This window comes from Sciurus carolinensis, chromosome 10 (assembly GCF_902686445.1).
Source record: "Sciurus carolinensis chromosome 10, mSciCar1.2, whole genome shotgun sequence".
Classification (NCBI taxonomy): domain Eukaryota; kingdom Metazoa; phylum Chordata; class Mammalia; order Rodentia; family Sciuridae; genus Sciurus; species Sciurus carolinensis.
In genome coordinates this window covers 64,076,250-64,089,060 of record NC_062222.1, presented here as the reverse complement: position 1 = coordinate 64,089,060, position 12,811 = coordinate 64,076,250, and the positions used below count along the sequence as shown (strand labels likewise).

General features: G+C 33.3%; 1 protein-coding gene across 1 annotated transcript in view; it reads left to right on the top strand.

The window, feature by feature from the left end:
• Positions 1-11,879, top strand: part of Ccser1 (coiled-coil serine rich protein 1) — a 1,248,518-nt gene extending 1,236,639 nt beyond the window's left edge. Inside the window, 1 exon segment of the mRNA XM_047566362.1 lies at positions 8,655-11,879. Within this exon segment, the coding sequence (XP_047422318.1) occupies positions 8,655-9,137 (483 nt within the window). The 3' untranslated portion in view covers positions 9,138-11,879.
• Positions 11,880-12,811: the final 932 nt, after the last annotated feature.

Sequence of the window (12,811 nt, the reverse complement as noted above, 5' to 3'; positions counted from 1 at the left end):
TTATTAACATTCCCTTTTCTTACTCTATGCATATCCTCTAACCCTGGTTGAGTCCTAAATACCCAGAAGGACAATTTAGTATCCCCTATAGGATTTAGGAGTGAGGTTGAGCCAAAGAAGTAATTTAACTCCAGACAAATTTTTTCCTTCCTATGCTTCTTGGTAATTTGTGCAATCTGAAAGAAACAGGTCCTATCAGCCAGCACTTTTGAATGTTTCTTTTTGGTTAATACTTGAATTTATTACAGAGCTTCCTGCTTGCAAAGCAGTAACTGCTTCTGTATATAATCTCTCTGTGGTAGTGTTTCCTAGACCTTTAACAAAACTCTTATCACTGAAAACACATTCCACAGCTAAGGTTGCAAACACATGTGCAACAGTGCCAAAACCTTCTACAAAGTTGTCCAGGTATTCATAACTGCTTTAGAATTTGTATCGCTCAGTGCTGACAGGAAAAGGGAAGTCTGTTACTTTTAATAAATGTGGTCAGAGACTACACTGACACTTCAGTAGTAGCGATTGAGAAAGAGTAACATTTAAAGTGCATCTGTTGGCATCACACCAACACATTATGGGGTGAAAATCAAAGGGGACATTTGTCTTTCAAGTAGTTTATGACACTCTAGGTTTTCTCCTTTCTCTATTTGCAAAGTAAAAGTTGGTTTTGTTTGTTTTGTTTTGTTTTTAGTTTAAGGCCTTTGTTAGAGCAGTGAGTGAAATGCTAATTAAACCATTGGCACTCTAATGCTTCCTTGCTTAGTCTGAATAAAGAAATCTTCAGAATTTTTTAAATTATTTATTTTCTTATTTTTTACAGACTGCTTTTTGATTCATTTATACAAATGGGGTACATCATTTTGTTTCTATGGTTGTGCACGATGTAGATTAATACTATTTGTGTAATCAAACATGTACATAGAGTAATGATGACTGTCTCATTCCACCATTTAAATCTTCAGATTTTATGCACCACACTATATAAGTTTTTATGTGTCATTATTGAGCAAAATTTATGTTTACAAATGCTTCTAATGTTTATTAGTACATTGAATTGGTTAAGTAAAAGACTTATTATTTAAAAAAAAATAATAAATAAAAATAAAGGCCAAGAACAATACCTGGTATGTAGTAAACACGAAATGTGTTTACAAAAAGAAACAAAATGAAAATTATAATGACTTAATTTTGCTCTCCAATGACCATAGTATTTAAAAACAAGGATATGAGTTTATGTATAATGGCTTTTCTCTTTTGAGATGCACTTGCATTTGACTTTTATCTGTCTAATTTAGGAAAACATATTTTAGGGCATTGGTTCTCAACTGGGGACAATTTACCCACTCACATCAGGGGATATTTATTTGGCAATGCCTGGAGTCACTTTTTGGTTGTAACAACTGGGTGCTGGGGTAGCTGGTAGGTACATGTCAAGGAGACTGGTTTACACCCTTCAATAAACAGGACAGCCCTCTACAACAAGGAATTATATGATTCCAAATGTCAGTAATGCCATGTTGGGAACCCTTGGCTTAGAACCTGATTATGGTATTCAAACATTTGAGTTCCAATTTATATTCTATTATCCACTGACCCTGGAATCCTGGGTGAGTACTGAAGTGCAAAGATTTCAGTTTTCTTATCTTTAAAACAAATAAAAGTCCTCTAATAGATATAAAAAATGATGACACATAAAACAGCACATATCTTTTCACATTGCATATTCACTAAATCTTGGATGTTATACATAAAATCTGAGACAAAATGACATCAGATTTCTAGAATTCTAAACTTATACAGGGTAAGCTCTGGATTCAGAGCACCAAAGAATCCTTTCCCACCCTACATCCTTTCACCTTTAGATATCAGATAGACAAACATGTTGAAAGCCCCTATCCCTAACCTGTTGAGTGTTTGCTGTTGACAGTAATTTTTGTTTTTGTTTTTTTGTGTGTGTGAATGTAAGACACACTTGGAATTTTATGAAGTTTTTCAATAATAGAAAATCTACTATTTTCCTTTCCTTGACACCATTTTAAATTACTTTATTCAACTCTAATCCTTCTGACAGGCTCAAGTTTAAGTCAGTTTTGACCTTCATTAAAACTAGATTAGAAACTAGTGGGATGGAGTTTTACAAGAAAAGATCTTTGTCTCCAATAGCAAATCCTCTAGGTAATAACACATTCCTCTGGAACATATAGAAACTATCAGTTTCCTTTAAGTGGTGTGCTTCAATGGTAAAGGTACTTTGAATAGTATACTTCCAATGAATTCTTACTTAAAATATGTCACAGTGCTAATTTCATCTTTCTTAAAATAATTCACAAAGATCATTAGAAAAGGAGAGGTAAAGAGACCCTTAAAGAGTCTCTAGGCCTAACTTAGTTTTCATGGATCGGAAGAAAATAATAATGAAGATCAGGGCTAGCTTGAAAACACAATGGGGGAACTGAAACTAAAATAATTATTTAATGGTGTTCAAACAGTATTCCAGTATATTTTTAAGATGGAATTTTTGGAATTATTTGGGGGAAAAATGATTTGTTAAAAAAAAAAAAGACAATATAATCTGAATTATATTGGGATTAGATAACAGAATGATTCAAGGCAACTAATATACAAACAATACATAAAATGAAAATACATTAAATACTTAGATTTCCATTTGTATTTAATGATTATTTGTATATGCCTTTATTCAAAGCACTTTTCATGTATACAATCATATTTAGCAACACTTAGTTTCTTAACATCATAATGTTGCAAGTTTCTGTTATTTTTAGGTTCATATATTGATGTATCTGTGATAAATTAATTGACATAGTCACTCTAGACTTCATCATTTGTTTACTGATAAGGTATTCAAACTCTGAGGTGCTGCCTCTGAACAAATGAAGTGACCTCCTCAACCTTGAGGCTACTAGACCAGTATTAGAGGATCAGTCATCTGTCGAATCTTTAACTAATATGTTGCTGCTACTACTAAAATACCAAATTTTATTTTTTTTACAAATTGGAACTTATTCTGACCACTGGCATTTGCATTTCAAAATCCAAAATGTTTGCATAAATGGTGATAATGAAATGCAAGATGACACTGATTTTAAAACACATTATTGAGTTAAAGATATTTTAATGAGAATATTTTCATACCCCTGGCTTTGGCCAAGGAAATGTCTCCATCTGTCACATTTATACAACAGAAGAAAGAGGTTAAGAACTGTCACTCTACAATCTCTCTTCTTTGATTCATTTTCTACAGTATCAACGAAATGTCCTTAAAGTGATTCTTTTTTCAGGTGCGTTGATCTCTAATGTTATAGATCTCTGTCATATTGCTTTGGAGGTTATAAAAGGCTTGTTGTTTCTTCAGGGCATTTGTTGTACTTACATGTATTTCTCTTGTCCTTTTTGGGAAAGGTATAACTGAAGGGAGTGAAACAACTCTGAAGGACTGACCTCTCTTTTGGGAAAAGCCACTCCCAACTGTTTTTCAGAAAGAAAGCAATATATATATGCTCAGTGCATGGTAGTTTAAGACTCAGGTAACATGCCATCCTCTATGGATCAAATTCACTAACCTATTAATAAAAGGTAATTTTCTATGATAAGAACATTCTACACTAGATAGACCGTTTCAGTTAGGAATCATGTTAGTGGATTCTTTTCTGGAGAGGTGTGTAAGTGTGCATTTTATGATAGCTTCATTTTGTCCTTTCTTTAATTGAGTTCTGTGCAATATTGGTGCCACACATGTATAGTTATCACTCAAAAATATTTTCAAGCCAGGTGCTATGGTGCACACCTATCATCCCAGTTACTCTGGAGGATCACGAGTTCTAGCCCAACCTGGGTGACATAGAAAGAATCCACTCAAAAAAAATTTATTTTTCAAAAAATTTTAAATGCTTTTATCTGTTCTAATTAGTTATACATGACAATAGACTGCATTTTGACACATCATCTCTAAATGGAGTATAACTTCTCCATCTAGTTGTATATGATGTAGAGTTAAACACTGGTCATGCAATCATATGTACACATAGGGTAATAATGTCCAATTCATTCTACTATCATTCCTACTTCCATATCCCCTCCCCTCCCTTCACTCCCCTCTGCCTAATTCAAAGTACCTCTATTCTTTCCAACCCCCCATGCCCCATTGTGAATTAGTGTTCACATATCAGAGAAAACATTCCACCTGTGTTTTTTGGGGATTGGCTTATTTTGCTTAGCATGATATATTCTTCAGTTCCATCCCTTTACCAGCAAATGCCATGATTTCATTCTTTTTTCAGGCTGGGTTTTGCCATCTTTAATATTATGACAGGAGTAATTTTGTATATAAAAAATTAAGAAAGAAAGAAGAGTATAATTTTAATATTTGTGAAACAAATATTTGTAATTGGAATGCCTTCAGTATCATACCATCTCCAAATGCTTTATGTAATGTAAAAAGGGACTATACCTACATGTGGATGAAACTGAATCATTGAGATAAATGCAAAAAGACTACCAAATACCAAGCAACTAAAGACAAAAGGAATTTCAATGAGAGGCTGGTATGACTAATTAGTGGATCAAAGAAACTGAAATAAAAGTGTGATTTGTTTGCTTGTTTCAGATTAGCACCCCACATTTTGCTTGCTTGCTTCTTTTTCTTTTCTTAGTGGTATAAAAAATAATAATGTGTTTTTAAATAAGTCAGTGGCATCTTGAATAGGCAATAGGCTCCAGTGTGGGGGGAAATGAGAAGAAGTCAAGTACATATATGAAACAAAGAATTGCTTTTATTACAATGTGCACACTTGAGTGATTCATCACTAGATTTTTTATTCTTTTGTACTCTGCTAGAAACTCTAGAGATAGTTAATAAGCTTGCTGTTTCATAGTTAAATTGTCCAAAGACTAACATAATCATATGAGTTTGGGGAAACAATTCTAATTTTGAGGAAAATGTGTCTAGGCATATGCTATGAAAATTCACTTCAGGGAAGTGATCCCAAGAACTTCAGAAGGAATTAACATAGGGAGTTATTATTTTCCTCTGGGGCAAAGCAACCAAATATATATATGCACATATATGTATACATGTGTGTATATATACACACAGGTATGTACATATATACACATATATGTACACACACACATATATTTTTTTTTTTGAATCAAGGGAATATTCCCTATATTTTTCTAAACATGTTTCAAAACATCAAATTAAATATATATTCTAAACTTAGAATTTTAGAACTTGAAAAGAAGTGAATAATTGTTAGGGTTTCTTCAAGATCTGCATTTACTATCTTCTATTTTAATCATCTTATTTAATGGCTTCGATGCTGAAGTCATGTGGGGGGAGATATACATGTGTGTGTGTGTGTGTGTGTGTGCATACATATATTTATGTACATATTTATGCAAGGTCACACAGTTCAACAGTGGCATAGCCAAGATTGGAGTCTTTTGGCTAAAGACTCATTACTCTTTCCATTATGCCAAATTGTTCCATAATATATTAAACACAAACAGGACACTTAATGTGGCGGCTGCTGTGATGTGACTCCCTTCTACGGCCTGAACCCCACATTTTCAGGACTCAGACTTTCATTTTCACAGTTGCTGTAAATGTTGGCAACTGATAATTCTCAGGAATATCATCTCAAGGAATTTCTCTCTAAGGGGAAAAAATGGCTACTCACCCAAGGGAACTTGCCTTTCCAGAATCCACAGATGTTCAATAGTAGGTTGACTTATACATATAAGATTCCCAACTACTTGCCTGAATTGGGGAGAACTATGAAAAGCCATCCTAACTTCAGACCCCCCTGAATCATCAATTGAGACAAGTTAATTGTGTAGAATTTAATCTCGCCCTCTGCCTCACTTTGCTTTCTTCATTCCTCCATAGGGGTTGGCCAGGAAATATTCCTCAATAAACTTCTTAGTAAAATCTGTTACACAGTCTTGTTCTTAGAAACCAAACTATAATTATAAACATAAAATTATTCAGAATATTCTAGAGAAAATTACTTTCTTTTTAAATTTAGATAGAAATGCTTTAGGTTCTGAAGGATGAAATAAACACCTATCAAAGTAATTTCATGGTCTATTGGTCACTTTATATTGTTTTTTGTTATTATTATTGCTGTTGCTATCAAGATAAGAATGTTCAAGATATAATGTTAGGTATTTTACACACAATAGTTTATTTCATATTCAAAAAATCCAGTATGAAGACATAGGTATAAATATAAATCTTCCCTTCACAGATGAGGAAATTGCAAACAGGAAAATTAACTGACTTGCCATAGTTACTCAGCTAGAAGATGTGTGATTCTGATTTATTCTCCCTTTGAATTTTAAGCTGCCTGAAGGCAAAATCCAGATCTCTTGTGAACAGAATGATTTCCCAGTATTTATGTAGCACCTTCCCTTCTGTAGTAGTCAATAAATATATACCACATAAACAGATTAATTCATAAATGACCCCAAATCCAAGTTATTAACCCCTATGCTAAACAGTCTTCCATCTCCATTTAAGCCCTGTGGTTAATGGTGAATAAAACAGAGAACTTTGGGGAAAAAAAATCTATGTCAAATAGATAGGAATGAGTGACTTAAATATGTATTTTTCTTTTTAAATTGCTAGTGAGATTTTTCATTTTTTATGGTAGATTCTCATGTATTTTGTAGGCACCTGATATAATATTTGGGAAGGAGAACTGAGGCTGCCTGTGGGCTTGAGTTACTTGATCTCTTTTAACATGATTTTATTAAAACTGTATGCTCAATCAAATACATCCCAAAAGGGCTAAAACAATTACATAAAGAGAACAATGAGCTGTAGCGAATGCATGTAATCCCTATGACTTGGCAGTTGAGGCAGGAGAATCACAAGTTGAAGACCAGCCTCAGCAATTTAACAAGACCCTGTCTCAAAATAAATAATAAAAAGGTCTGGGGATGTAGCTCAGTGGGAAAGTATCCCATGTTCACTCCCCAGTAACTGAGGAAGAAAAGAAGGAGTAGAGAAGGAAAGAAGGAAGAGAAGGAAAAGAAATGAATTTGTACCCAAATGTAATATTAGAAAAGTGGATATGAAGTATCTGTCTTCTCAACTTTTCTAGGCAACATGTATAGAAAAGATCAGCACAAAAAAATAAATAAGAGAGATGATGGACATATTAATCAGTTTGATTTAAACATTGACCTTTGTATATCAAAACCTCACATCATAACCCATAAATGTATACAGTAATAATATGAAAGCTAAAAATAAAATTAAGAGAAAAAAAGAAATGTTACTGCTGGTATTCTCATCATAGATTTACTTTGTTCCCAAACAAAATATTTTCTCACAATACTCACAAGTAGTACCCATGATATGTCTAACTTTTGGCTGTGGATAACTAAACACAGGTTGATTAAGTATCCATTAGTAACAGATTCAACAATTAAGAAAACATCTGTGGTCCTGTCACAGACATGGAGAGAAATTAAAAGCTCATATTTCTAAGTAGTGAAAAAGGGTGAAGAAAAACAAAGCTAGTAACATATAGAACCAATCAAATACAAATTAGTTGATGTGTAAAGGGAAGTCTAGTGGAGTAGAGGAAGGAGAATGGGAGAGGGGAGGGAGGACAGATGGAGAAAGCGGGGGATAATGAACTGAAATAATTCCCATACATCTATGAGTTTGTCGGGATAACCCCAACTATTATGTATGACTATAAAGCTCTACTTTTAAAAAAAGAATTTTAAGATGTCAGGCTGACAGGTGCCTTTTAATAAAAGAAAAATACTCAGGGAAGGGAATAGGTTTCACAGTTTAGAATTAATTTTTCTGGTTCAATGTAAATTAGGGATGTTAATTACACAACAGAGTACTGACAGTAGATAAGCAAACTGGGGTCTAAGGAGAGATCAGATTTGCAGATTAAATTTTCAAGGGAAAAAGGAAAAGATGGATTTTTAAAGTATATGCCAATTGGATGTCATGTAAACAGAAATTTTCACTGGCTCCTTTAGCATGTGCTGTACCACCTGCTGCCATCTAGATAACTCCTCTCTCTCTCCCTGCCTCTTTCTCCTCAGTTTTCTTCTCATTCTTTATAGCAACAATATGTCCTTCACTTTTTCTGCCACCAGTACAAGGAACCACCTAGCTTCAGTTCTTACCTCAATGTGTTTTTCTAAACTAAGATAGTGCAGTCTTCAGAGGAATTTGAGTGCCAGCTTGGACTCTGTACCTCAGGAGACTGTACAACAGGATTCAGTAAGCTATGTCTAATATGCATTTCTAGTAACACTCTGGGTATATACTTAAATAAATATAAAATACTAAGCCAACACAAATAACTGCCTCATGCATTAATATTCATTACTTATTAAAATAATCTGTAATTTTAGATAATACTATAAAATTCAAATTTAGGAAATTAGACAAATTAATTTCTAAATGCCTTCTATAGTAAATTAACCACTTAACTACTATGAGTAGAAGTGATGCACAGAAAAACTTTAATCTCATGGAAATTTCTATTTGATGTTTTTCTTAACCTCTTTGAAAAGTTGAGCTTTTGAGCACTCTGCATTCTATGTACACTATGAATGTGTTCTTAAATTCATCTTTCCCTCTCTGCATCTTATTCTAGGCTACGTATCGAAATCGAATTGTGAACCAAAGTCTCAACACAAGGGACAGAAAAGCAATACATACTCCCACCGAGGACCGTTTTAGATACGCAGCAGCTGACCAGACAAGCCCCTATAAAAACAAGACCTATCAACTGTCAAGTTTATGTTTCAGTAATTTCTTGAAGGACAAAGAACTAGCAGAAGTTATCAAACACTCCAAAGGAACTTATGAAACCCTCACTTCAGAGGTTACACAGAATTTAAGAAGCACTGTTGGGCAGAGCTCCCTGAAGCCAACAACTAAGACGGATGGGCTTTCCATGTTAGAGAAACCAAAGGACCAAGCTGCTGTGGGCCGTCAGCCTTCAACCTTTACAGGCAGGTTTGGACAGCCACCAAGAGGGCCAATTTCTTTACACATGTACAGCAGGAAGAATGTTTTTCTCCACCACAATTTACATACCACTGAGCTGCAGACTCTGGGCCAGCAGGATGGGTAATTAAGTCACCCTGTTTGTGTCTCTGGGTAGGATAAAGATGGTTCACATTTTTCGTGCATAGTTCCTATTAAAATGGTCATGTAGTTTTTATTACTTTCATTTTTAGTCATAAACAAAGACCTGTAGGCTTTTAAAAATTATTTTTATTTTGAAGAATGAGGGTTTAAGCATGTTAATTGATTTAGGTTGAATTGCCTTGAAGACTTTGCTATACATATGTGTAATAAATGGGACCATCTTGCTGGTTTATAGAGTCCATAATTTATTTATCTTTTATCTCTATCGTTTACTGATGTGCATTGAGGCACTGAGGTTTCGGAAGGTAATATCAAATAGCACTCTGTTTACTATGTTGATGGTGTTACTGTAAAAATAGATATGAAGTATAAATAGGTAAAGGGATTGTAAAGAATATTAAACTACACAATTAATAGAAGGAAGAAAACAGAGGGAATTTAAACTCTTATATTTGGTGGTGTATTTATTTGAGGGGCGAAGCTTGTTTGCATGTAACCTAGAGATGTGTTTGTCTCTATTACATACATTCAAGCTTGAAATGTTATTGGCAGGGTGGGGGACTGTTTGTTTTATTCTTTAAATTTTTAGTTCAGACTAGTTAACAAAGGATTCCAGTCAGAGTAATTGTTAGCCAAATAGGAAATGACAGCTCTGATCGTCACAAAATTTTGCCTTTAGTTTTAGCTATTGATATAGAAGTACCACAGTATAACATGGTGAGGTGGTAAAGTCAGCTGAATTTTTAAAAATGGTTTATAAGGCATGATACCCCGTGTTCTTTGAGTCACTGTATCACATTTTTTAAAATTTCAGGGATAAAATATTCTAAGGAAAATATTCATTTACCTCCCTTTTCTTATGTTTTAAATGTGCATTGAATTTTATGTACATCATTTTGCTTTATATGCATCAACCCATAAGACTATTAACTGAGGAACAGAAGGTGAATTTTTGATATCCTGGGTATAATGCTCTGACTACAGACAGATTTAGAAAAAAAAGAAAATATATGTGAACTTTGGTAATTTGATCTTAGAGATAAACTTCTAACAGAAATATTTAAAACTCATTTGATGGTAAATATTTCTCTCTGACAAGTAATATAATATATATTGTATACTTAAGTGCACAAGAGATAGATCAATAAATCTAAATAAAATAATTTCATGTTTAATAGTAATAGAGCAGTATCAAATGGTAGACATAAATGCATAAATAAGTAATTTTAAAAGGACTATTGGGAATCAGGGCTGCAGTCTTTTATATAAAGATCAGAACTGGTAACTATATCCACATTAGGTAGAGTCCATGCAAATTGAAACTGTCATACCCACTGCATGATCTGTTTCCCTTGCATTCTCTAACAGACAGAATCCATCAGCATGCACAAATGAGATGAATAAAGGGAAATTGAGATAGCAGTTTTAGCATGGCATCTGACAAACCTGCTTAAATCAAAGCTATATGTGAAACGCATCTCCTAATATAAAAATGTGTTTGAACTCTAGGCTTTGGGGAAAAAGCCATTAGATCCCCACTCCCCTGCTTTAACTATTGAACTTTTATAAATTTTCAAACTTTGATTACAATTGACAGTAAGGAGTACAGAGAATATTTTGTACTTGTAATTTTGGTTTTCCAAAGGAAGACACGTGCATCAAGACAAACTTTCACCACATGTTTTCTTTCTTTGTGTGTTTGTAATTCTGCCAAAAGAGAACAATACACATTGCAATTTGCTTGACTTAATGAGACTGCTGTCTAAAATTCCCACCATACTTTAGAAACTATAATCTTCATGAAGATATACATTTTGGGCAGGACAATATTTAAGAAATTATAGAAAAATTATGATTATTAGTTGTGGAATTCAGCTTGATTTGTATTGAAAGTTCCTGTGTGTTGCTAGAATATTTTAAACCTGTAAATAAATAAGCATGATAAAATAATCAAGGATTTTTTCCCAGGATATGGAAAAACTATGTATCACAAATAATGTTTTTGATTTGAACTTTTGGAGTTTATAGTTTTGTTTTCCTGGAATATAGACTTTTGAATTATACTTTGTAAAAAATAATCTATTTAAGAAAATCTGTCATTTAATAGACATTTTAAGAGATGTTTTAAACACTAGTATTTTCTTGAAAAATCTTTTTTAAAGCTGAAACATTCAAAAAGAAAACCTGGATTAAACTGTTCAATTTTAAAAGGAGGAGTATTTTTTGGAAATATCATCTTAAAGCTGTTTTGTATCAGTATTTTCAGCATTGTTATAATATTATTTGTAATACTCAGTGTAACTCAGGCCTGGAGAAGGTGTAAGCCCACTGTGTTAATGTAGATCAGCAACTGTAATACAGGGGTCTTTTGTAAGCTCCTCTTGTGTAGATATTATGTCATAATAATGGCATGTGGGCATTCTTTCAGCAAACTGAATTCTTTGTACTAAAATCTCTAGTTTTCTAAGACAGTTCCATGTATAAAAATGATTTATACATCTCTCCAAGGCAGTACATATCCAAAGACATGACACCAGGGGGAAAAAGTGCTTGTTTTTCTGATGAAGCAGTGGTCTTGTCTTTTCCTTTTTCTTTCTTTTGTGCATGTATATGTGTAGCTAAACCTAAGTAACCCTGTAAAATTTCTGCTGCAAACTGTCTCTTCTAAACTCAGAATGTGTTTTAAAGGACACTTATGAAGAGACATCCCTTGAAGGAAAGCTGTTTCTACCTGAAATAAACTATTCACACTTTTGTAATGACTGGAATGTGAAACTGTATTTCTTTGAACTCAGTGGTTTTTTTTTTTTTTTTTCAAATAATTTTATACACTAACAGAGTCACTATAAAGCTAAGAATTATCTCTGAAATTATTTTTGCTTCTTTGGAACACCCTCATCTTTGTTCAAATGACACCATGAAATTGATGCTGTATTGTGAAAGATAGAAATTTACCAGGATCAATATGCTCAGGGTAAGAGCCTACAGATACATTTTATTAAAATTATTTTTGTTTTATAAATATATATATATGAGAATGATAGTAATCTGACAGATAACATTAACCAATTATAGGCATGTACGTTTTTACCTTATTTAAAATGTTTCTAAAGGTTTTCAATCTTAATTGGGGTTTATGACCTGGGTTTTATTTGTTTTCCAAAATTTAATCCAAACCCACCGTCATTATTTTCTGATCATTGAGCTCTTGTTGAATTCAAGGGAATTTTACTTTTTCTTTTGTTTTGTTTGCCTTTTCTGCTTAATAGAGATAATACCACACCCCAAAATACTAATTGTTTTATTATTATCAGATATTTAAGGACCATGTCCCTAAATTATGTGATCACATTCTATTAGCCTTACTAGGCACTTTCTTGGCTATTTAGTTACTGAAACACCAGGAACAGTTTATTGAATGGCAAGTCCTGTTTCTCTATATCCCTGTCATGATTACCTTCCACATTATCAAGGGATGGTAAAGCATATCTGTGGTCATTTTTAATAATGGGCATAATCTTATAACCTCACAACAGATTTTTTTATAATCTCAACCCATTTTTTATAATCTTGACCCACTTTTAGAACTTTGTATTCTGAGTAGCCATAGAAGGAGGAAGTGTTTCATAATGTCCTAGGACTCCACTGAACCAAGTC